This window comes from Schistocerca nitens, unplaced genomic scaffold (genome assembly GCF_023898315.1).
Source record: "Schistocerca nitens isolate TAMUIC-IGC-003100 unplaced genomic scaffold, iqSchNite1.1 HiC_scaffold_153, whole genome shotgun sequence".
Classification (NCBI taxonomy): Eukaryota; Metazoa; Arthropoda; class Insecta; order Orthoptera; family Acrididae; genus Schistocerca; species Schistocerca nitens.
In genome coordinates, this window is record NW_026045694.1 from 24555 (window position 1) to 49730 (window position 25176).

The 25176-nt window shown below is 44.3% G+C and overlaps 1 protein-coding gene across 1 annotated transcript; it reads right to left on the minus strand.

Annotated features, from left to right (window-relative positions):
• Positions 1-21461: 21461 nt before the first annotated feature.
• Positions 21462-22640, minus strand: LOC126219088 (serine protease HtrA-like). The gene has a single exon (XM_049942137.1). It carries the CDS (start codon positions 22638-22640, stop codon positions 21462-21464), a length of 1179 nt encoding a protein of 392 aa, XP_049798094.1.
• Positions 22641-25176: the final 2536 nt, after the last annotated feature.

Sequence of the window (25176 nt, forward strand, 5' to 3'; positions counted from 1 at the left end):
CCACTGTCTAATAAACTTCGTGCAATTAAGGTGACACCAGGCCCATGGCGTTCTTCCTTTCGCCTCTCCAGAAAGGACTCGACCACACTGTGTCGTCTCCGCATTGGCCATACCAGGCTGACCCATGGTTTTCTTTTGCGTGATGAGCCACCCCCGCTATGTGGTTGTGGAGCCTTCCAGTCAGTGGCCCACATTTTGGTTGAATGCCCCCTTCTTTTGGCTCTGCGTGCTAAGTACAGTCTCCCCCACACTTTACCCTTGATGTTGGCTGACGATTCCCGGATGGTCTCTCTGGTTCTCGGTTTCCTCTGGGAAAGTGATTTTTATTCTCAGTTTTAAGGTTTTTACTCTCTCTGGTGTTGGGGCAGGGTGGTGAGTGTTTGGGTGTCTCCCACTGTAGGCAGTGTTCAGAGATTCCCGATTCACCTCCCTGACCGGAATCCTCTTTTCTTCCCCTTTTACTATGTTATTACCCTTTTTTTTAAGGCTTGGTTAGTCTTTCTATTCCCATACGTATTTTCTGCATTATAGCAGTTGTACCTTTTAAGTCACCGGTGGTCTTGCCTATGCTGCTTCAGCATAGTGTTGGGTTCGTTCTCTTGCCGACTTCCCTCATTTGTTTTTACCAATGACAACGTGACTGTCCTTTTACGTTTTTCCCTGTTTTCCGTTTTATTGTTCAGACTTTTCTGAGATGTCCCGTTAGCAGAATGGTGTATATTTGAAACAAGGGACTGATGACCTCGATGTTTGGTCCCTTAAACCTCAAACAACCAACCAACCAACCCCTGCCGGGTTTTCGATCCTAGTGAATGAGATTCGCTCCTCAAAGGCGTCAGCAATCACTGAGTACTGCAACTGCAGTATTGTCACTGACCTGATGTACTTGACTAAAAGGATGGGCGAGAAAATTGCCACTAACCACAGGATCATCAGTAATACTACTGCTATAACTGGAGCTAGTGCAGCTAGCTGGTACGCGGTGTACCTCGTATGATGGTGCTGGCAGAGGAGACACACATGGTGGCTGCAGCGTCCCCCAGTGTGAACAGCTGGGCACGGGCTTCGTGACCTTGGCAGCCACCGGTACATGTGTGACGCCTTGTTCAGGTGCGACCACTGTAGAAGAAAGAGATAAAGTAAATAAGTTATATATATATATATATATATATATATATATATATATATATATTATATATATTGTGTGTGTTCACTTGCTCATTGTAGTGGAGAAAATGTTTATAACGACTTACTTGAGGCAAATACATCTATGTTCACGTGCTTGTTGTAGTGGAAAAAATGTTTAGACCCACTTACTTGAACTTACCTGAATTGGTCACAGTAGTGGAAAATGTTTTAGAGCCACTCGCTATAAGTAAAAATACTTTTGCCTTTAGTTAAGTGTTTCTGGTGCAACTTCATTAGCAATATTGTTTACCTTGTAAGATAGTATAATTAGCTTGTAGTACCTCTGCTTTACTTGTAAAATTATGTATATATATAGTTCTCTCAGCACAATGCTTACGTTTACGAATAATGTAAAACACGTATCTGGAAAGAGCAGAACTTTCATATATTACGTGAAAAGAAATACTACAGATGTTGGGTGTCACAGAAAGAAAGAAAAAGAACAAATTTTATAAATTATTAATTATTTGTAATCCAAGTTAAAAGTAATTTTACATACTCATATGCAGATACAAAAGCGCTTTTTTTCGTAAATGTTCTTCAGTCGATGGATAGGTGAACATCCGTACAATTCCAGGTCTTCAATGGTTGTTGTTGTGGCCTTCAGTCCTGAGACTGGTTTGATGCAGCTCTCCATGCTACTCTCTCTCTCGTGCAAGCTTCATCATCTCCCAGTACCTACCACAACCTACATCCTTCTGAATCTGCTTAGTGTATTCATCTCTTGGTCTCCCTATACGATTTTTACACTCCACGCTGCCCTCCAATGCTAAATTGGTGATCCCTTGATGCCTCAGAACATGTCCTACCAACCGATCCCTTCTTCTAGTCAAGTTGTGCCACAAACTTCACTTCTCCCCAATCCTATTCAATACTTCCTCAACAGTTATGTGATCTACCCACCTTATCTTCAGCATTCTTCTGTAGCACCACATTTCAAAAGCTTCTATTCTCTTCTTGTCCAAACTATTTACCGTCCATGTTTCACTTCCATACATGGCTACACTCCATACAAAAACTTACAAAAATGACTTCCTGACACTTAAATCTATACTCGATGTTAACAAATTTCTCTTCTTCAGAAACGCTTTCCTTGCCATTGTCAGTCTACATTTTATATCCTCTCTACTTCGACCATCATCAGTTATGTTGCTCCCCAAATAGCAAAACTCCTTTACTACTTTAAGTGTCTCATTTCCTAATCTAATCCCCTCAGCATCACCCGATTTTATTCGACTACATTCCATTACCCTCGTTTTGCTTTTGTTGTTGATCATCTTATATCCTCCTTTCAAGACACTATCCATTCCGTTGAACTGCTCTTCAAAGTCCTTTGCTATCTCTGACAGAATTACAATGTCATCGGCGAACCTCAGTTTTTATTTCTTCTCCATGGATTTTAATACCTACTCCGAATTTTTCTTTCGTTTCCTTCACTGCTTGCTCAATGTACAGATCAATAACATCGGGGAGAGAATACAACCCTGTCTCACTCCCTTCCCAACCGCTGCTTCCCTTTCATGTCCCTCGACTCTTGTAACTGCCATCTGGTTTCTGTACAAATTGTAAATAGCCTTTCGCTCCCTGTATTTTACCCCTGCCACCTTCAGAATTTGAAAGAGTATTCCAGTCAACATTGTCAAAAGCTTTCTATAAGTCTACAAATGCTAGAAACGTGGGTTTGTCGTTCCTTGGTCTAGCTTCTAAGATAAGTCGTAGGGTCAGTATTGCCTCACGTGTTCCAACATTTCTACGGAATCCAAACTGATCTTCCCCAAGGTCGGCTTCTACTAGTTTTTCCATTCGTCTGTAAAGAATTCGTGTTGGTATTTTGCAGCTGTGACTTATTAAACTGATAGTTCGGTAATTTTCACATCTGTCAACACCTGCTTTCTTTGGGATTGGAATTATTATATTCTTCTTGAAGTCTGAGGGTATTCCGCCCGTTTCATACATCTTGCTCACCAGATGGTAGAGTTTTGTCAGGACTGGCTCTCCCAAGGCCGTCAGTAGTTCTAATGGAATGTTGTCTACTCCGGGGGCCTTGTTTCGTCTCAGGTCTTTCAGTGCTCTGTCAAACTCTTCACGCATAATTATATTTCCCATTTCATCTTCATCTACATCCTCATCCGTTTCCATAATATTGTCCTCAAGTACATCGCCCTTCTATAGACTTTCTATATACTCCTTCCACCTTTCAGCTTTCCCTTCTTTGCTTAGAACTGGGTTTCCATCTGAGCTCTTGATATTCATACAAGTGGTTCTCTATTCTCCAAAGGTCTCTTTAATTTTCCTGTAGGCAGTATCTATCTTACCCCTAGTGAGACAAGCCTCTACATCCTTACATTTGTCCTCTAGCCATCCCCGCTTAGCAATTTTGCACTTCCTGTCGCTCTCGTTTTTGAGACGTTTGTGTTCCCTTTTGCCTGCTTCATTTACTGCATTTTTATATTTTCTCCTTTCATCAATTAAATTCAATATTTCTTCTGTTACCCAAGGATTTCTACTAGTCCTCGTCTTTTTACCTACTCGATCACTGCTGCCTTCACTACTTCATCTCTCAAAGCTACCCACTCTTCTTCTGCTGTATTTCTTTCCCCCATTCCTGCCAATTGTTCCCTTATGCTCTCCCTGAAACTCTGTACAACCTCTGGTTTAGTCAGTTTATCCAGGTCCCATCTCCTTATATTCCCACGATTTTGCCGTTTCTCCAGTTTTAATCTACAGATCATAACCAATAGATTGTGGTCAGTCCACATCTGCTCCTGGAAATGTCTTACAATTTAAAACCTGGTTCCTAAATCTGTCTTACCATTATATAATCTATCTGATACCTTTTAGTATCCCCAGGATTCTTCTATGTATAAAACATTCTTTTATGATACTTGAACCAAGTGTTAACTATGATTAAGTTATGCTCTGTGCAAAATTCTACCAGGCGGCTTCCTCTTTTATTTCTTAGGTCCAATCCATATTCACCTACTACATTTCCTTCTCTCCCTTTTCCTACTACCGAATTCCAATCACCCATGACTATTAAATTTTCGTCACCCTTCACTATCTTGAATAGAAGCAAACTAAAATATTCGACGCACCCAGATAATCTTCGCAACGCCTTTAACGCAGATTGTCTCCTTGTGATGAAATACTCGGAGCACTCGCACCAAATCTTTATAAGAGATGAAATCCATGATAGAAGTGTGTTCACTTCATGTTTTAATGCACTTCCTTGAATGGTTTCGGCTATGCAACTCTGGATGCAAATGTTCCTATTATTCCATCACTTTGTGTGAATGCTATTAATGCACAGTCGTAAATTATGAATCGTTTGCTTTCATCATAGTAAAATCCTTGAATGTCAGCTACGATCCTCACACCTTGGGGTAACATGGTGACTGCCTTAGAGCTAGCAGAGCACCTATTGATTTGTACAACTCGTTGCACTACACCAGTGAACGGGCAGTAGTTATCATCATGATGCAGAACTAGAGCATATACTGCAATGTGATATGGGAAGTTTAAGATTCAAATTCAATCCCTACATCTACAGGCCCTGTTTTAATTACCTCATACTGTTTTGAACAGTCAATCACGATTATTGGTGCTAGCTTCTTGAAATTCTGTTGACTGAGTAGGTATCGTTCATTTTAAACGCCTTCATAGTAAGATGCTCGGAATCTCGCATACATGTCAAATGCCAGACTGTATACATTGCTGTCCCACTGGAGATGTAGATTCGTATATGGGTAGTATTCGGAATTCAGGTACTCTCAGGCGTTACTTAACTTGCAGTGGTCAAATTCAATTGAGTCCTTTTATACATTCCCTCGCCTTTGAGTTTTTAAATGCGATTATGATGAATCGAGGTGCTTCCAACTGCACTGACGTTTTAATAGCCCAAGTATGTTTGGATGCTGTAGGTAGGACTGGGTATTCAAAAAGCTCCCATGATTGGATTGTTAGTGGTAGGTAGATGCCGGCATTCAGATCTTTTAAGAGCTTCAAGCATTTCTCGTCAGCAACAGTGATGTGAGGCATTTTCCATACTATACTATTAATCTTGATTTGAACATTCCCTGCAGCTGTTTGAAAGAATGAATTCGCGTCACTTGTACTCCGCACCAGAATAAACTCCTGTTTAGCATTCACAATAATTCGCTGCATGTCCTCAAAATAACCCATAAACATTTTTAGTGGCACGCACGCGGTAAATTGGCTGTACCACCCCTCACCATCCGGTGCATCTATGAACCATCCTGCATTTTCCAAGTTGTTTGAATCAGAGGCTGAGGCTGAAACGTACGTCTTAAGGGTTGATGTTATCCTGACATTGTGCGTGCGATCTGTTTCGATATATGTATCTCTTGAAACAGGGATGCTAGAGAATTTCGCGTGAGCTTCGATAGTGTTACCACAGTGCCATCAGCTTTCTTAAATGTACAGTCCATATACAGGAAGCTCTTGCAAGGTATATTATGGCGTCCTGATTTCACCATTTTTATTAAATGTGCTTGAACTGTAGGGTTTGTGTGAGGGGTATTCGTGACGTATAATCCGATCATCATACTCTACTGAGTTACCCCCCAGGGGGTCCACAACTCTTTTGTGGATACATGCGTAGCGAACACGGGACCCCGAGCTAATGTGGCCCTCCTTCCTTTCTGGGCTGCATACCCTCCCTTTCTGCATCCTTCCCCGTCCCCCATCTTCGCCCCCCCCCCCTCTGGCTCTTTCTTTCCCTTTCTCCCACTCTGGGAGTATGGTTTGTGCCAACGTCCGGAGACGGACACTCGAAACTGTTACAAATTCCTTGCTTTCTACACTTGCAAGTCTTCGTCCTTCCTCTGTCCTTCTCTTTTCCTTCCCTCTTCTCTTTGCCGTTTTCTCCGCTGTGGCGTTTGAGACCCCTCTTCTTTCCTTTCCCTTTCTCTTTATTCCTCCCTGTGCGTGTCTGAAGGCCGACCCACGCACTTCCATGCGTAGCCAGTGACGGGGTAACGCGTAATTCCCCACCCCGGGTAGACAGGTAGGACACGTACGTACCCCCTGGTAACGGCCAGGCCCAGGGAGGGGTGATTACCCGAGCTGATACCTTCCGAAAGTGCCGATTGGTCCCTCCGTCCGTTTGTCGGGAGGTGTGACCTGAGGTGTGAACAATCACCTAAGGTGGGAGTGCCCTCAGAGAGGGCCCCCAAAAGGGAGAAGCGCGCCATCGGAGACGCCGGTAATCATGGGGATTTTTCCGCAATGGTTTCCTCACCTTCCACTATGTCTGCTCACAAACGTAAGTTCACTGAGTCTCAGCCACAGACAGTTCTTCCATCGTTGCCACAGTTCCTTGTTGTTTCTCGGTCTGACGAAGGTCACGACTTCTCCACAGTCAACCCTTTCATTATTCAGAAAGGTGTCTACGCAATGGTAGGTCCTGTAAAGTCTGTTGTTAGAAACACAAAGTGCCCTCCAGGCACAAAAATTGCTGCGTACTTCTCTGCTCCACACCCTCCCTGTCCGGGTGGAACCGCACCGTACCTTAAATTCCTCGCGTGGAGTCGTTTATACATGCTCCCTCGATGGATTGTCTGACGAAGAAATTCAGCACAAGGCGTAACGGCTGTCCCTAGGGTTATGAAAAGGGTTGACAGGAACACCATTCCAACCCACACTGTCTTCTTGACATTTGAGAAAGTTCAACTCCCATCGAAAATCAAAGCAGGCTATGAGATAATTTCCGTTCGTCCTTACGTCGCAAACCCTACGCGTTGCTATCGGTGTCAGCGGTTCAATCACACCAGCTAGTCCTGTTCCAATCCAGCCAAATGTGTTACGTGTGGCAAGGATGCCCATGAGGGTGCTTGTCCACCTCCATCCCCTCGCTGCATCAACTGTATGGGTGACCACGCTGCTTCCTCTCGAGATTGCCCCGTTTTTAAGGACGAAAAGCTCATCCAGGAAATAAGAGTAAAGGAAAAGGTGTCGACCTTTGCTGCTCGAATATTATTCGCCAGTCGACAGCCCACCGTGCCTCAGACAGGAAAATACAGCACTGTCCTTGCTTCTCCTCGGCCAACAAAGGAGGCGGCCACATAGACTTGGAACCTCACCTTTAGTGCCACAGTCGTCAGATCGCCCAGCGCAACGATCGCCCGTTCAACCTCACCACTTTCGCCTGCCCACTCTCTGGCTCACCCTTCGTCGGGTTCTGCTAAATCTCGAGCCCAAAAGTCAGACACCAAGACTTCGAAAAAAGAGCATACTCGTGAAGAGCTTTTACGTACCGCAACTTCACAACCATCGGTTCCTCCTTCATCTAAACATCATACTTCCAAGAAGGCTACAAAGAAACCCAGTTCCTCTCCTTCTCCGCCAAGGCGTGTCCCATCTACAGCACCACCTGGCGGAAATCGCCCTCGGCCGTCTTCTGTGTCGCCGAGGCGCACTGCTGCCGGCCGATCGCTGGTGGCAGGAGCTGCTCCTGACCAACCTATGGATCAGGATCTTCTGCCTTCGGCTGAATGCCATTCCATGCTGTCGGTCGCAAGCTCTGAGCAGTCGTTGAGTTGACAGCGACCTTGGTCACATTCTTCCATTTACTGTTCACCCTATGTCCATTATCCACTGGATATCCGCGGTATCCGCGGTATTCGAGCCAATCGGGATGATTTGTCGATCCTCTTACGATCCTACTCGCCGGTCATCTTTTGTCTTCAGGGAACAAAGCTGCGTCCCCATGACCGCTTTGTTCTCCCTCATTTTCAGTCCGTCCGATATGATCTCCCCTCTGTTGAAGGCACTCCAGCACATGGAGGACTCACGATTCTTCTCCATGAAACTCTCCATTATCACCCAATCCATTTAAACACTTCCTTCCAAGCTGTCGCCGTCAGTCTTTCCCTTTCCGGATACACGTTCTCTCTTTGTACTGTATACATTCCATCGTCCACACCAATGGCACGAGCTGATCTCTTTCATCTTCTTGGTCAGCTTCCACCCCCCTATTTGCTGGTTGGGGAATTAAATGCCCACCACCCGCGTTGGGGATCTCCACATCCTTGTCCACGTGGCTCACTATTGCTAGACGTCTTCCACTAAGCGGATCTAGTTTGCCTCAACACTGGGGTCCCTACATTTTTGTCTGCCTCCACGACAAATTTATCTCATTTGGACCTTGCGGTCGGTACTGTTCCGCTAGCTCGGCGTTTCGAATGGTTCGCCCTTGATGATACACACTCGAGTGACCAATTTCCATGTGTCCTTAGACTGCAGCCTTAACTGCCATACATGCGCCCGCGACGCTGGAAGTTTGCCCAAGCCGATTGGACACTTTTTTCGTCTCTAGCGACATTCGATGACCGTCGCTTTCCCAGCGTCGACGATGAGGTCACACATATTACCGACGTTATTCTTACAGCTGCGGAACATTCAATCCCACGCACTGCCGAATTGCCCCGGCGCCCCCTAGTTCCTTGGTGGAACGAGGCATGCCGTGATGCAATACGTGAGCGGCGACGTGCTCTTCGCATTTTCCGTCACCATCCTACTTTGGCCAACTGTATCCGCTATAAGCAACTCCGTGCGCGATGCCGTCGCGTCATCCGCGATAGCAAGAAGGCAAGCTGGCAATTCTTTATTAGCTCCTTTAACACCTTCACTCCCTCCTCTGAAGTTTGGAGTCGGCTTCGACGGTTCTCAGGCGCGCCTAGTTTCTCCCCGGTCTCTGGGCTCACTGTCGCGCATGATACCTTAGTGGACCTCGTCGCAATTTCTAACTCATTGGGTCAGCACTTTGCTGAGATTTCGAGCTCTTCAAATTACCCGCCAGCGTTTCTCCCGAAGAAACGTACAGCGGAAGTGCGACCTCTTGCTTTCTCCTCTCAAAATCGCGAAAGCTACAATACTGTTTTCTCCATGCGGGAACTCCAACATGCCCTCTCTTCTTCTCGCTCTTCCGCCCCTGGATCGGATGGTATCCATGTCCAAATGTTGCTGCATTTATCAACCCATAGTCTGCGTTACCTCCTTCGCCTTTATAATCGAATTTGGACCGACAGTACCTTTCCCAGACGATGGCGGGAAGCTATCGTCGTTCCCATTCCGAAACCTGGAAAGGACAAACATCTCCCCTCTAGCTATCGCCCCATTTCTCTCACGAGTAGTGTCTGTAAGATTTTGGAGCGTATGGTGAATTACCGTTTAGCTTGGTGGCTGGAATCACGTAGTCTTTTAACACCTACCCAATGCGGATTCCGAAAGCATCGCTCTGCAGTTGACCATCTTGTTGCTCTCTCCACTTATATCATGAACAATTTTCTCCGGAAACGCCAAACGGTAGCAATATTTTTTGATCTGGAGAGAGCATACGATACCTGTTGGAGGACAGGCATCCTCCGCACACTGTTCTCTTGGGGCTTTCGAGGTCGGCTGCCCCTTTTTCTTCGCGAATTTATGGCAGAGCGCACATTTAGGGTGCTGGTGAACACTACTCTCTCCTGTACTTTCTCCCAAGAAAACGGGGTACACCAGGGCTCCGTGCTGAGTGTTTTACTGTTTACCATTGCCATAAATCCAATTATGGATTGTCTCCTTCCGATGTCTCTGGCTCCCTCTTTGTGGATGATTTTGCTATCTACTACAGCTCTCAACGGACCAGCCTTCTTGAACGACGTCTTCAAGGATGTCTCGATCGCCTCCACTCATGGAGCATCGAAACCGGCTTCCGTTTTTCTCCCAGTAAGACCGTTTGTGTTAATTTTTGCCGACGTAAGGAGTTTCTCCCGCCCTCCTTACATCTAGGTCCTGTAAACCTTCCGTTTTCAAACGTCGCTAAATTCTTGGGTCTTATGTTTGACAGAAAACTGTGCTGGTCCTCCCACGTTTCCTATCTTTCGGCTCGCTGTCTGCGATCCCTTAACACCCTCCGTGTCCTGAATGGTACCTCCTGGGTAGCGGACCGAGTGGTCCTTCTCCGCCTCTATCGCGCCTTAGTGCGCTCGAAATTAGACTATGGAAGTATAGTCTACTCCTCTGCTCGGCCGTCTATTCTTCGGCGTCTCGACTCTATCCACCACCGTGGATTACGTTTAGTGTCTGTAGCTTTATACAACAGCCCTGTGGAAAGCCTTTATGCTGAGACTGCTGAACCTCCGCTGTCCAATCGGCGAGCAGTCCTTCTGAGTCGTTATGCTAGCCATCTGTCTTCCATGCCTGCTAACCCAGCCCATGACCTTTTTTCGACGCCTCCTTTGATGTAGGGTATGCAGATCGTCCCTCCTCCCTACTACCACCGGGAGTCCGCTTCCATCAACTGCTCCATTCTCTTTCCTTCCGCTTTCCTAAACCCTTCTTAACAACTTGGGGTACAGCACTGCCTTGGCTCCGTCCCCGGATCTGCCTGCTCCGTGACCTTTGTCGATTTCCCAAGGATGGTACCCCTACACTTGTTTATCGTCGGGCATTTGCTGCTCTATGCGCACAAATGACGGACGCCACATTTATTGACACCGACGGCTCGAAAACATCGTTAGGTGTAGGGAGTGCCTATATTGTTGGAGACACCCCAAATCACTTTCGGCTTCCCGATCAGTGTTCGGTTTATACTGCGGAGCTTTACGCTGTTCTCCAGGCTGTCCACTACATCCGCCGCCATCAGCGGATACAGCACGTTATCTGCTCAGATTCTATCAGCTCTCTCCTCAGTCTCCAAGCTCTTTACCCTGTGCACCATCTGGTCCACCGGATTCAGGACTGTCTGCGCTTGCTCCACCTGAGGGGCGTCTCAGTGGCGTTCCTCTGGCTCCCGGGACACGTTGGTATCTGTGGAAATGAGGCGGCCGATATTGCAGCCAAGGCTGCAGTCTCTCTTTTTCGGCCAGCTATTCAATCGATTCCCTTCGCCGATCTACGGAGCGTTTTATTTCGTGTTGTTCATTTATGGCACACGCATTGGTCGACACCTCCCCATAATAAATTGCGGGACGTGAAAGCTCTTCCTTGTGCTTGGACCTCTTCCTTCCGAACGCGTCGTTGGGAGGAGGTAATTTTAGCTAGACTCCGGATAGGGCACTGTCTTTTTAGCCATCGACATCTTTTAAGCGGCGATCCTCCCCTACTCTGTCCCCACTGCTCTCAGCTGTGGACGGTAAAACACCTTTTAATTGAGTGCCCCTATTTCAATCCGTTACGCTCCCATCTACAGCTATCGCCTGATATATCGTCGATTTTAGCAGATGACACGCGCTCAGGCGACCGCGTTCTCAAGTTTTAGTGCCAGTGAAATTACGTCAGTCATTTGAATCTTTTTTTGGGGACAACCAACCCCTTTCTGTAGTGGATTTTTAAGCCTTCCTTCTGCTTTTAGTTTCTCCAATTTTATGACTTACGTTCCCATTGCTGCTGGTTTTCAAATTCGGTTTTTTACTTTTCCTAAGTCACGGACCGGGTGCTAATGACCATAGCAGTTTTGCGCCCTAAAAAAAAATCTACTGAGTTACGTTGAGCGAAATCATATCAAGTTTGAAACCTGCTGAAATAAGGAATTCGTAATTAAGGCATGTTATCACCTTGCGCTTCCGTGTCTCGCCTTAGATGCAAGCGTACAACGATCTCTTCTCCTCGAAAGCTAACAAGTTAATTACTCTGGTCAACAACACGCAGTTCTAGGTAATCCAATGTCTGAACTGTTACCGAGAGAGATATGTAGAGTTTGTGGGGGCTTGAACTATTTTATACCCAGTATCGACTGTAGGGAAGAATCCGTAAATCGAGTGAATCAACTTATCGTTCGGGTATGAGTTTGTGGCAGTGTTGCACTCAACGTGGATTGTGCTGACCAGTAGTATATCTACAGCTTGATCCGATGCATAAAATTTACTGGCGTCCCTCACCAAAACACGAACATTTGCAAAACCTAGCAGTGGACCTATTGAATCTCTGTGTAAAGTCGATCGTAGCCCCCTCTGCCCGTATTTGACTTAAGGATGTTAATGTTTGCCCGTATTTCAGTACCTTTTCCTGGCAGTTTTAAGGCTTTGTCTAAATCATCAATATCATAGGCACCAGGTTGTATTTGTAGAATCTCCTTCCGGCCGTCAATTTCCAGATGCAGTTTATTGTTGCTCTTCGTGATATTTGGAATGCTGTTATACGCCTCCAGACCAGTCAGCGCAATACTCCAGTCCCCTGCACTTATACCAATCGGCGGAAAGTAATTTGCATGTAATACTGATCCTCGCTCTTTTAAAGTCAGAGTGTATGACATTGCATCTAAACTTCAAATGATGGGTGTGCGTTCAATTATGGCTCTTTTATATGTGTGGATGTTCGCACACCTGCTCGGACGAGGAGAGGAGGAATGCGCATTCCAGACTTCTCACAGCTCGCTCTAAATATAGCGCGCATTCCAGAAGTTCGTTGATTCAGGCGAAGGCTAATTTGCCACGGCTGTGATGAGGAACATAATGCGGAGATGCCTGCACAGGTATGTGTTAAAGTCCTGACATCGCCGTAAATTGTAGAAAACACGTCTTTTGCTGGTGAAGTAGCGTTGTAAATCTTCATCAGACGGCTGTAAATCCCCAAATGAATCGAAATATTGTATTGTAATTGCACTTTTCTTAACATACACCACCGAATGGATCCCTGGACCCCCACCAACATCGTAAATTTACAATTCCGCACTCATTAGTCCGCCACATAGTCTTCGGTAATGTATCCTGACCGAGCGAGGTGGCGCAGTGGTTAGACACTGGACTCGCATTCGGGAGGACGACGGTTCAATCCCGCGTCCGGCCATCCTGATTTAGGTTTTCCGTGATTTCCCTAAATCGCTCCAGGCAAATGCCGGGATGGTTCCTTTCAAAGGGCACGGCCGACTTCCTTCCCCGTCCTTCCCTAATCCGATGAGACCGATGACCTCGCTGTCTGGTCTCCTTCCCCGAAACAACCAACCAACCAACCAATGTATCCTGCATAAAGACGCCACGGAATCGAGGAACGTGAAATTTTTCTTTAACAATATTAACGAGATCTTTAATCGTGAGCGCTCGATCACGTAGGACAACTAACGAACTTGTTTTTCATTTATGAAGAGACCTAGTCCTCTTCTGTAGGGTTTCAAGTAGAGACCCTTTCCGATAGCCGCTGCTTCCGGGGCCCGATTATATCTTCTGGCTTCCTGTAGATGCGCCTGTGCATTCTGTGCGTTTTTTACGTGTTGGCTACAGCTACAGCCCCACCTGCAAGTGAACCTACCGCCAACAGTGCTGCAAGGGCTGGAACGAGGAACGGAAAAATTCCCCCTGATATGTTTGGTAGTGGTAGGACTCTAGGTGGCTTAATTGCAGTCTTCGGCCTCCCGCCTCCCGTCTTCCCACCCCCAATTCAACACACGTTTAGCTGCACACATCGAAGTGAGAATACAGTTTTTCAAAGAAACTGGTTGCTTCTTCTTCTTAGCCCCCAAAGCTGTTCGCGCTGCATTCATAATTCGTTTGAAATTCATCACCCGCATGTCCAACTTAGTTTATCCACACGTGGTTTTATCAACTACGAATGCAGAAACACGCTGACCTATTCCAAGATCTTTTCGTCGTCTTATTTGCTAAGGTCTGTCTGCTAATATTCGGTCGGCAACGTGGCGTGCTGGGAGATCTTTATTTGCAGCGAATGCGAGTTCGTGTTCAAGGCAGGCTTCGTGTACTAGAATAATACCGCTATCACCGCGTGCCATGCGTTTCTGATGCTTTGTCTCAGGCCCACGGAAGCTGTATCGCGGAATGTGTAATTCAACAGGAAATGTTTCGAGAATACCACCTGTTACTATGGTGTGCCTGCCTCCTATCATGCGGGGTACGCTACTGATGAGACAGAGGTCTGCCCTCCCTGTTATGTACTAACTCGTCACCGTCATCCAACTGCTTTCTGACTATGGAAATCCCAACCATTTAACTAGCGCTCTATTCCTGCGACGTCTTATCACGCGTTCGATGAGAAATATATCTGCCTCATAACTCTTCTGCGATTCCTCTGTGTAAAAGCATCCAGCAATTTCTTCACCCTTGCCATCCTTTAAGATATAGGTCCTAGGGTTCGTTCTGTGCACTTCGGATGCTGTGAATATTTCCGCCGACCAGTTTGGTAAGTACGATTTCTCGAACGCTGTCTTGTGTTTCGAAATATGTACTAAGTCGCCTACATTGAACCTCTGTTTGCGTTGGTCCAGCATTTTAATGCGGAAATTTGTCCACGAGTGAATTATAGCGAACATTGATCGGTCTCATTTTTATTGTAGTATGTTTGGTTCGATTATACCGCGCGGTTATTTGTCGGATGATATCTAACCACTTGTAAGGACCGCGAAGAATAAAACGTATTCACATTTGAGCTTTGACCGTTCTGTTCAAACGCTCCACGAAGCTAGATTTCAGGTGGGTAAACGTGGAGTAGTATCCCATACCACTCCATCACAGTCTTGAAATGTTCATTGTAAAACTCACCACCATGATCGGTTTGAAGATTCTGGGCATCGATTCGATCCTGTCTGCAACAAACGCTCAAGCACTACAGCAACATCTCTACCGGTTTTAGTTTTGACAGGTAATGGCCCATGCGAATTTAGAGTATGTATCAATAACCATTAAAATGTATTTGAATCCATTATTCTCATGTGAATATTGACTCATATCTACAAGATCGGCCTGCCACAAATCATCCAGCCCCTTAATCATAACATGCCTCCGAGGATATGTTTTGCATGGTGGCTTCTGCAATTCTCGAACTACCGTCTCCATACTTATTCAATAATACCTCTCTCTCGAACTCGGAGATTAGCGAAACAACCTCATACGAATGAGCTGTACTGCCTGCAGCAGCCGAAGCCATCTACAGTCTAAATCTATTAGTCCATCCGGCTCATCGTAATATATATACTGCGGGAGTTGATTGCTCGCACCTTTATGCTGAAAGTCTACACCCTTACCAATGCTTTTAGGTTGCTCATTCAGTAAAGGTTGTATAATGGCTGGGTATTTCGAGTTTTGCAGGTTTCTCTGTGTTCCGTCAGGATTTTTATACAGCTCAGTCAATTGCAGTATTTCACTATACACTTTGTGATTATTGCTAATTTTAAGTTTTTTGAGGGCCTTAACAGGATTAGATTCATTATACCAGGTGTTCCTTTAAACTCTGTATCCCCGATGCGTATCGTGCCATCGGATAAACTTATTTTTAGAGCCTAGCATGTACGTTCTCTCCCTGCTGACACCAAATGTTCTATCTATCTTACCCGCCCCATCCTGGTTGATGAATTCTGCAATTGAATCTTTATCACGAGAAGCCATCTTACTGATTCGGTAACAGCTTTAAAAGTTTCTCTTAATGTTTTCTCGCAATCCATATGTCCCAACCTCAGCAAACGTAATTTCTCTGGAACTGCTCTGCATGCCTGAATGACTTCATGCTTTGTCGACATCTCGGAGCATACTAATCAGAGCTCTGCATATCATGTGGTTTTATATATGCTTTGTCCTTCTTCTTCCCTACACCACCTCCTTCAATAACCACCACCTCAGCTTCTATCTTCCCCCTAATTGCGCTTAATCTATTCTCTATCCGATTTTGGTTAAGTGCAAGAAGTTTGAGTGTCCTTTAATTCCCTTACAAGCTTATCGAGTCTTCCCTCAAGATTCTTAAATTTCATATCGGTATACATGCGAGCATTCTATGCACACCTAACCTCTCAGACTGAGCGTCTGCCAAGCGTGCGAGTTTGTCCATGATGTAGTGTCTATTGACGCACTCAGCTATTTTGTACATTTATATATGGAGAAACTCCTGGAAGTTCCGGCTATAGCTACCATCCTTCAGTTTCCGACTTCTATCAATAACGAGAAAACCGTATTGTGAGTGATTCCAACAATCAGCACATATCTTTACAAAGTCATTGTATGACACGTCAGTCCCTACATGAGCCTGGTAAATGTTTTTTTTTTAATTGAGATTGTCTTGTTTGAAGGCTATAATGAGGTTGGCGTTATCCCTCACCAACTGTTTTGGGATCCTGCAATACGTCTCAGATAAAATATGTCAACACCCATATGACGACCAAAGCAAAAATATGTAAGTTTGATCCTGCTTTTCAACAGCCACATAGTCAAATATGAAGATAGTGTAAGGCTTTACCTTTACAGGTGGGGGGATGTCGTCGCTTTCACTGAATGCTCTGTACCTTACACCATCTACCCCATCTAATATTTTCTACAGTAACTGGTACTTGGGTTGAAGGAGTGTTTCAGAGAAGACGAAAAGGTGCTTGAAGCGGACTCTATCTGCGTTAATAGAGCCATGAAGATATTTGTATAACCACAGGTGGAAGGACCTACAATTATAGCTCGTATGCTGTCGGGAAGGAGTGCTCCATTTTTCTTCTTCTTCTTCTTCTTCTTCTTCTTCTTCTTCTTCTTCTAGGTCTTCTGGTCTTGGTCATCATTACAGGACCAGTCACCGACAACAAAGTCCTTGCAACACGTATGCATCATCCGGCCTGCCAAGATACCTATAGCGCTAGGTACTGGCGTGCAATAGGCTTTTATGTGATAAATGTGTGTGTAGCCACTATAGTGCAGTCACCTTACCAACTGAGCTAAAACAGCTACACGATAGAATGAATTCCACGTGGTATATTTAAAGGGAAGTGTCACATACATTAACGTACATAAAGGTATACTAACGTGCATTAACATACGTGACATTTTTGTCTACAGAAATAAAAAAGACAAAGAGAACTTTAATATTAAAAATATATTTATTTATTCGAAACATACAAATATGATCAGCATGGAAGACAATAAGTTCATTCTTTTTCAAATGGTGCGGCAGAAGTACAGTATTTCGAAAATAGCTGTTTCTTATATCCCTCAAATTCAGCACGTATATCTCATAATGTTATAGACCCATTGAAATAGTTGGGTATCCCATCAGTAAATTTGAGTTCAACATTCTCAACACTTATTTGAGGAATAGCACAAGACTTTGGCACTGCGGTTATACAGGTGCTAAGAGAATTGTCTATATCTTCTATGTGAATGCTACAGGTCTGAAGCCAGTTAATGATACTGTATACAGCTTGAACACATGGGCGCCATCTATTTAGTCTCTCTATTGTACTAGTTACTGCCATGTCTAGATTGAATAAGTTATCAACAGTCGAGTGCTGCATGAAAATTCTATGACCCCCAGCACTTTTAATTCTTAGTGTAGCATCATCATACATTGATAGAATAGTCACTGTTAGACTGCTGCAGTACATGTCCTGGTAGGAGTTGGAGTGTATTCAGTAGTCATATGGTTCTTGATGTATGTTTTTAGAAGACGGAGTTCATCCCACTCGCAGTCAGAAAATGTAAGTTTAATATTTTTTGGGTTCATTTTCGAGCACTAACACAGTTGACAGGCTACTGTCATGTGAAACTTCAAAGCCCTACATGAAGACTCTTTGAACCACTAACTGTTAATACACAGCATGAGGCGAACAGTAAAGGCTGTGGTGCTCTGGAGGTCGGTATCTTCTCATCTACACCAGCGCAGTTAGCCTGCTGTTCTTGCACTGATGATTGTACGTGTCTTGGTTGATGATGATCAATGGACGGCATGTAAGAAGGAATCCAGTACTGTGAAGCCCCATCAAGCACAGCAGCCTCTGGCACTGAAGTTAGCACCCCGCTATCCTGCTCCAGCATGCTGAGAAGCTGTACTACAGGATCCTGTGTGGAACAGTCCAAGGTCACCACGTGTGTGGGCCCTGACAGGTTGGAACCTGCCGATGACAGTCACAGGCGTAGCTAGCGGACAAAGAAGGAAATTCATAAGCATAATATGCTGCTGCTACAGAAATAATAATAGTAATAATAGTAGCAATAGTAATAGTAATTTTGCGAAATAGATACTTATCTGCTGCTTCCTCCTATTCTGGTGCTGCTGCTGCTGTGGTGACTGACGCTTCATTTTGACTGACTGACCTGAACAGAGATCAAGCAGCTGCTGAGCCCTCCTTATATACCATCCGCCTATGTCGTCATGATGCCATGTTCATATTGGCTGAATCATGTCATCCCATGACCTATTGAATTGCCAGTTCTCCGGTCTGCTGAATCAGAGGCAGTCGTCTCTTGTGTGCTGGGAGCTTGTATGGTGCTTTTAGAAAAGGCAGACAGTTCCAACAATAGCACATGTTCCCATGAGATGGGTAATGCATCTTTAAAGCGTCTCACTGCAATGCATTTATTTGCAGGACCGTATTCTTCCTCTTTATATGTTCGAGCATAAATGCGCGCTTCCATTCCGTATGTAGGAGGCTATGGGGGCAGTCCTCGACTGTATGCTTACAAACAACATAGCTGTTAAACTCATCCCACTTAAACACCAATAACTCATCGATAATGCACATTCAGTACGGCCATGAAGATGGGGTGTGGAAGGGGGTGAGCAGCTGATATTCAATGGTATAAACGAAGTATACGAATATGCTTAGACTGAAGCGAATTGGCATCAACTGGACGTCTCTTCCATTTTGGGAGAGTGAATGCTTCGCGATGAATATCTCGGCAGTTTGCGCATGCGCATGAGCATGAAGATGTCCTGGAATTTGAATTTCCCACTAATTTTTTTTTCTGGAGGGTTAGGTTAGTAGAGGTAGCCCAATTGACCTATCTTCCCGCCAAAATTCAAACTTCCCACCAAATTCCACCATTTTAGATGATGTCATGCACTGTTGCTAAGTCTACAGGCCGCCATCTAGGATGATGTCATCGCCGCCATCTAGGATGATGTCATCGCCGCCATTTTGAATAAATTTGGCAACAGTGGATTGTGGGACAGAACAAAGCTTGTCCCCCTACTGTTGGTATCCATGTAAATGAGGCAGCTGATATAGCAGCCAATGCTACAGTCTCCCTTCCTCGGGCCGCTGTTCGCATAGTTCCCTTCACTGATCTGCAGAGTGTCTTATGTCGTTGTGTTGCTCTTTTATGGCACGCACATTGGTCTACACTTCCTGATAATAAATTGCGGGACGTGAAACCTCTTCCCTGTGCTCGGACCTTTTACTCCTGAACTTGTCATCGGGAGGAGGTAATTTCAACTAGTTCTGGATAGGGCACTGTCTTTTTAGACATTGACATCTTTTAAGTGGTGATCCTCCCCCGCTTTATCCCCACTGCTCTCAACTGTGGATGGTGAGACACCTTTTTCTTGAGTGCCCCTATTTTACTTCGCGACAAGCCCATCTACAGTTGTCACCTGATATATCTTCCATTTTAGATGATGACATGCGCTCAGCTGATCGCGTCCTCTAGTTTCAGTGTCAATGAGATCATGTCGGTCATTTGAAGCTCTTTGTGGGGAAAACAACCGAGACGTTTTCTAAGCTTTCCTCTGACTTTGTTTCCCCTCTTTTTGAGTTTAGCTCCCATTGCTGCGGATTTCCCATTCGGTTTTTTACCCCTCCCTATCCCACGGACTGGGCGCTAATGATCGTACCAATTTTGCGCCCTAAAACTGTAACAAGAAAAACCGTAAAACGAAAAAAACTCTTCCTTAAAACATCGATTCCCTGTGATAGATGCACAATATAGCTTTGCAGAGGTGTATGGCATCCACTGTTCATATCAGAGCACGGTTTAGAAATTATACTATGACTGCATCAGTCCGATACAAAATGATCGTTAGTAACGGAGAATGCCTCACACAAGGAAACTGAACAATGCATAGCAACGATGTTTGACATGTGAAATGACAAGAAATGCCGTCACTAAATCCGTAAATACAACATCTGTCAAGCAGATGTATGCATGGGGATTCAATATCTCACAAACAACTGCCACTAACATAAAATCAATGTAGTTATGAAACTGAAGACTCGATTTTATGCCAAAGATGCGACATGTTAATGGAGTACCTTGCAAATATCCTCGTTCGACTAGAGGAAAGTGCCGAGACAAGATGGGCATGTTTCATCATCATCGTCGTCATAATCACACACACGAGGTGGAACTCCTCTGATGACAGAGACCTGCTGTTAACGATCGCGAGTAGATAGTGCTCTAAGCCACAGACATAACATGCGGTTGTATATGAGTCGAACACAGGTTATGCCACACAACTGATGCACCCCAACAGAACAACAGAAAAAAATTGTTAAATGATCTGAAGCAAGATCTTCCTCTCTAGAATGCATCTACCATTATATGACACTTCGTTACAACCCCATCTCAACCGATCACTCCATCCACTTTGTCATCCTTCACAGATGGAAATAAGTTTAGCAGCAGATAGTCATCTTTCGTCGAGGAAAACATAAGACAATAGTAAACTCGAGTGTATCACTATTACCTCACTAGAAATACAGTAGAATGTTGCCACGCATCAAATTTTTGTTAGCGGATACCGCAAGGTTGTGATTCACGGAGAGTACACAGAACCACATTTAGTCCAGTTGTGATAAACCTAAAAATTAGACAAATAGGAAAAATCGCTACAAAAGTTTTCATTTGTAGCCCTATCCTAGGTTTTCCCCCTCGGCGGAGTTCTGGAATAGTGGTGGGGGCAAAAATGTACCCTAAAAATGGGTATTTTTTCAGTTTTGTGATATCTCGTAAGTGACCCACATGACCCACAATATCGAAAGCACAATGGAATTAAAAATTGTAGAGCATGAAATTCTGCATTGAATGAGACCATCTGCATACTTTTTTGGCCCCCCGTTTCCATACTACTGCTCTTCAAAATTGGACCAATTTTACATGCTCATGAAAAATTTTCGTTTTAACCTCTATTTTTTGGTAATATCGTTGAAACTAACCCCCCTACAGTAAAGTGGTTCATACAAACGATATTGAGGAATAAATTCTGCGTTTGATGAGACCAAAAGTGAAATAGACCACCCGTTTCTGTACGGCTAAGTTTGTACTTTCATTGCTATTCATGTAAGGTACTTCACATTTACAAAACAAGGTCTCTAGATCAGTTTTATGCAGAAAACTTAAAAATAACATTATCATGAGTAAAGATTGAAAAAAAATTAAAAATCTGTTCTGTTCTGCCTGGCAACCCAGTGTAATAATGAAAAAAGTGTATATTACGTAATTTCTAAGGTAATCGTCCGGAAAGTTACCTTCAAAAAATCATAACCCTACATTTGACCAAATTTGGAGGCAAATACATTTATATAGGTCACATCTGATTTAATTGACAATGCACCATTTGGAAGAGCAGCTTTTGCTTCACTAGAATATTGTGCATAATGTGAGTGTGCAGATACCAGGCGGGAGTATCCTGCATCCACCCACTAGGCGACACAGTTTATTGCTCTCTAGCTTATTGCTCTCTAGTTTATTGCTCTCTAGTTTATTGCTCTCTAGTTTATTGCTCTCTAGTTTATTGCTCTCTAGTTTATTGCTCTCTAGCTTATTGCTCTCTAGCTTATTGCTCTCTAGCTTATTGCTCTCTAGCTTATTGCTCTCTAGCTTATTGCTCTCTAGCTTATTGCTCTCTAGCTTATTGCTCTCTAGCTTATTGCTCTCTAGCTTATTGCTCTCTAGCTTATTGCTCTCTAGCTTATTGCTCTCTAGCTTATTGCTCTCTAGCTTATTGCTCTCTAGCTTATTGCTCTCTAGCTTATTGCTCTCTAGCTTATTGCTCTCTAGCTTATTGCTCTCTAGCTTATTGCTCTCTAGCTTATTGCTCTCTAGCTTATTGCTCTCTAGCTTATTGCTCTCTAGCTTATTGCTCTCTAGCTTATTGCTCTCTAGCTTATTGCTCTCTAGCTTATTGCTCTCTAGCTTATTGCTCTCTAGCTTATTGCTCTCTAGCTTATTGCTCTCTAGCTTATTGCTCTCTAGCTTATTGCTCTCTAGCTTATTGCTCTCTAGCTTATTGCTCTCTAGCTTATTGCTCTCTAGCTTATTGCTCTCTAGCTTATTGCTCTCTAGCTTATTGCTCTCTAGCTTATTGCTCTCTAGCTTATTGCTCTCTAGCTTATTGCTCTCTAGCTTATTGCTCTCTAGCTTATTGCTCTCTAGCTTATTGCTCTCTAGCTTATTGCTCTCTAGCTTATTGCTCTCTAGCTTATTGCTCTCTAGCTTATTGCTCTCTAGCTTATTGCTCTCTAGCTTATTGCTCTCTAGCTTATTGCTCTCTAGCTTATTGCTCTCTAGCTTATTGCTCTCTAGCTTATTGCTCTCTAGCTTATTGCTCTCTAGCTTATTGCTCTCTAGCTTATTGCTCTCTAGCTTATTGCTCTCTAGCTTATTGCTCTCTAGCTTATTGCTCTCTAGCTTATTGCTCTCTAGCTTATTGCTCTCTAGCTTATTGCTCTCTAGCTTATTGCTCTCTAGCTTATTGCTCTCTAGCTTATTGCTCTCTAGCTTATTGCTCATATCTTTTGCAATTTGGCTATCGCACATGTCATCCTCACAAGAATGAGTGACAGTGAGAGAACTGTTCAGTACCTTGAAGAGGCGTCTACCTCATCAAGTTCTTTGGAAGCCCTTGATTATGAAACTTTGCAACACATGTTTGCACAAAAACTTTAAGAGCTGGAGCTAAAGGGTCCCACTGCCAAGTTATGGATTCTCGACTTCATCATGATTACTTTGATGAAGCAGTTCATTCAGGCTGAGAGGAGTGGCGACTGGGAACTGCACCTCACCACTGTTAAGAAAATGTTACCTTATTTTCCTGCCAGTGGACATTTTCTGTATGCTAAATCTGCATGGCTGTATTTACAAGACATGTTGGGCCTTGAAAAGAAAATATCAGAAGACTATACACAGTTTGCACTCAAAGGCTGGTTTACTATCAGAAGGTCTGATAAGTTTTGGAGTGGGATATGGTCTGACATGAGGACTGAGCACACAGTAATGCGCTCGTTGAAAAGTACCGGAGGGCTCAGTCATGGTCGTGGCATTTCAGACAGTACTCTGAGTAGATGGATTCTGACCATACCAACTGTTACTAGTGACCCAGAGGCTTGAAGATTTTTTTTTTTGGGGTGTCACTCACTACCTCAGAGCAACTTGTTGATGCGAGGGATGCTAGAGTTCAGCTTGACAATGCAGACCTTCAGAAATTTATTCAGTGCATTCAGTCACATGATCCTTTTCCTGTTACTAAATCTAATATGTCCATCAGCACAAAAATCGTCGGAGATCACTCAATCAACTGTCACAGAGCCTTTGAAATGGGCAAATCCTCAGTGCTCGCCCTAATCGGTCAAACGTTTGACATCAAGTTTGTCCAAAATAAAAGAGTGATAAGTATACAGGGATTTAAATCTAAGGTGACCATTCATGGGGAGGATGTACTAGTGAACCCTGAGACCATATTCCACCGGATAGCACTTATCAAGAAATATGATGAACAGCTTAAAGAATTCTTCCAATATGAAATGGCACCGTACTTTCTCTGTCTCATTGTCTGTCTGTCTGTCTGTCTCTGTCTCTGTGTCTCTGTCTCTGGTGTGTAAAGCTAGTTCGCGTCCGTAGTAGAATACTACACGTGCACCCTGGGTAACGCTAAATGAACTAGCAAAGTACAGGCGACCAGATAATCTTTAGTTGATCTCCTGGTCACGGCAAATCACGATGAATTCTAGCAAAACGAACCCTTTGACTAGAGAACTCGGATCGCTGATTCGAGTTGCCACCTGAATATCGAAGGCATAAGTAGAGCCAAATGCATGTACTTGCATAAAGTTTTAACAAAGAACGACATTGACGTAGTCGCAATTCAGGAGACCCATACTGAAGATGACGAGCAGCTAAGATCAAGGGGCATAATATCTGGCTATGACCTAATAGGCGCCACACACCACAGACATTATGGCACGGCAACATACGACAGGAGAAATATCGAAGAAGTGGCTCTCATATCAACATCTACCACAAACGAGATTCACGAAGTCGTTATAAAAGTGGGTGAAGTCACAATAAATAATATATAAAAGCCTCCAGGGCAATCGTGGCCCCCCACAAGCCCTTCAAATCCTGCCTCACCCAGCAATATACGTAGGTGACTTTAATAGCCACCATGAACTGTGGAAATATCGAATATCTGACCAAAACAGCGAAGACCTGGTGAAATGGACAGAAGATCATAATACTCAACTAATCTTTGACGCCAAAGACCGAGGTACATTTAAATCAGCCGCTTGGCTGGGACCTGCCCTGACGTCAGTTTTGTTACAACTGACAAGAACAACAAACCCCTGCCGGTCTCTCGCAGGGTACTTGAGGATTTCCCCCACTCTCAGCATCGTCCAGTGCTCTTAGAAATAGGTCTTACTATTCCCCTGATATCCTCTTATCCTCGTCCTAGATGGAACTTTGGGAGGGCAGATTGGGCTGCTTTCTCGGAGAAACTTGATAAATGCCTTGGATGGATACCCCCAACGTATAAGAACTACGAAAGATTTGTTGGAGCCGTCATCAGCTCAGCTAAAGTTAGTATGCCCAGAGGATTCAAAAACGAATATGTGCCAGGATGGAGCGAGGAAAGTGAACGGCTTTATAGACAGTTTCTGGACAATGGGGATAAAGAAACTGCAGACGATCTATTACATAGCCTAGACGCGGCCAGGCGTGCTAAGTGGATGGAGACCGTGGAACAAATGGATTTTACAAGATCAAGCAGAAGGGCGTGGTCTTTGCTTGGGAGACTTGGAGGTGGAGGTAAAAGTCTGCGAATGACCAGCGCTATGTCCCCAAATACAGTTGCGGTTCACATCAGCAAGACGTCCAGGGCCCCAAAGGAACGAGCCCATACTATAAAAATTAAAAAGGAGCTTAAAGAGTTAAAATCGACAGCAGAGAACAATACATCTTATTCCCAACCCTTTTCAGTCGAAGAGTTAAATATGGCCCTGAACGATATAAAACCAGGAAAGGCCCCAGGGTTTGATGGGATTCACCCAGAATTTCTGCTCCACTGTGGTAAATTTGC

What these genes read in the sequence shown, in the direction of transcription:
- LOC126219088 (XM_049942137.1), bottom strand. Translation starts at nt 22,640, where the DNA reads ATGTGCGATAGCCAAATTGCAAAAGATATGAGCAATAAGCTAGAGAGC.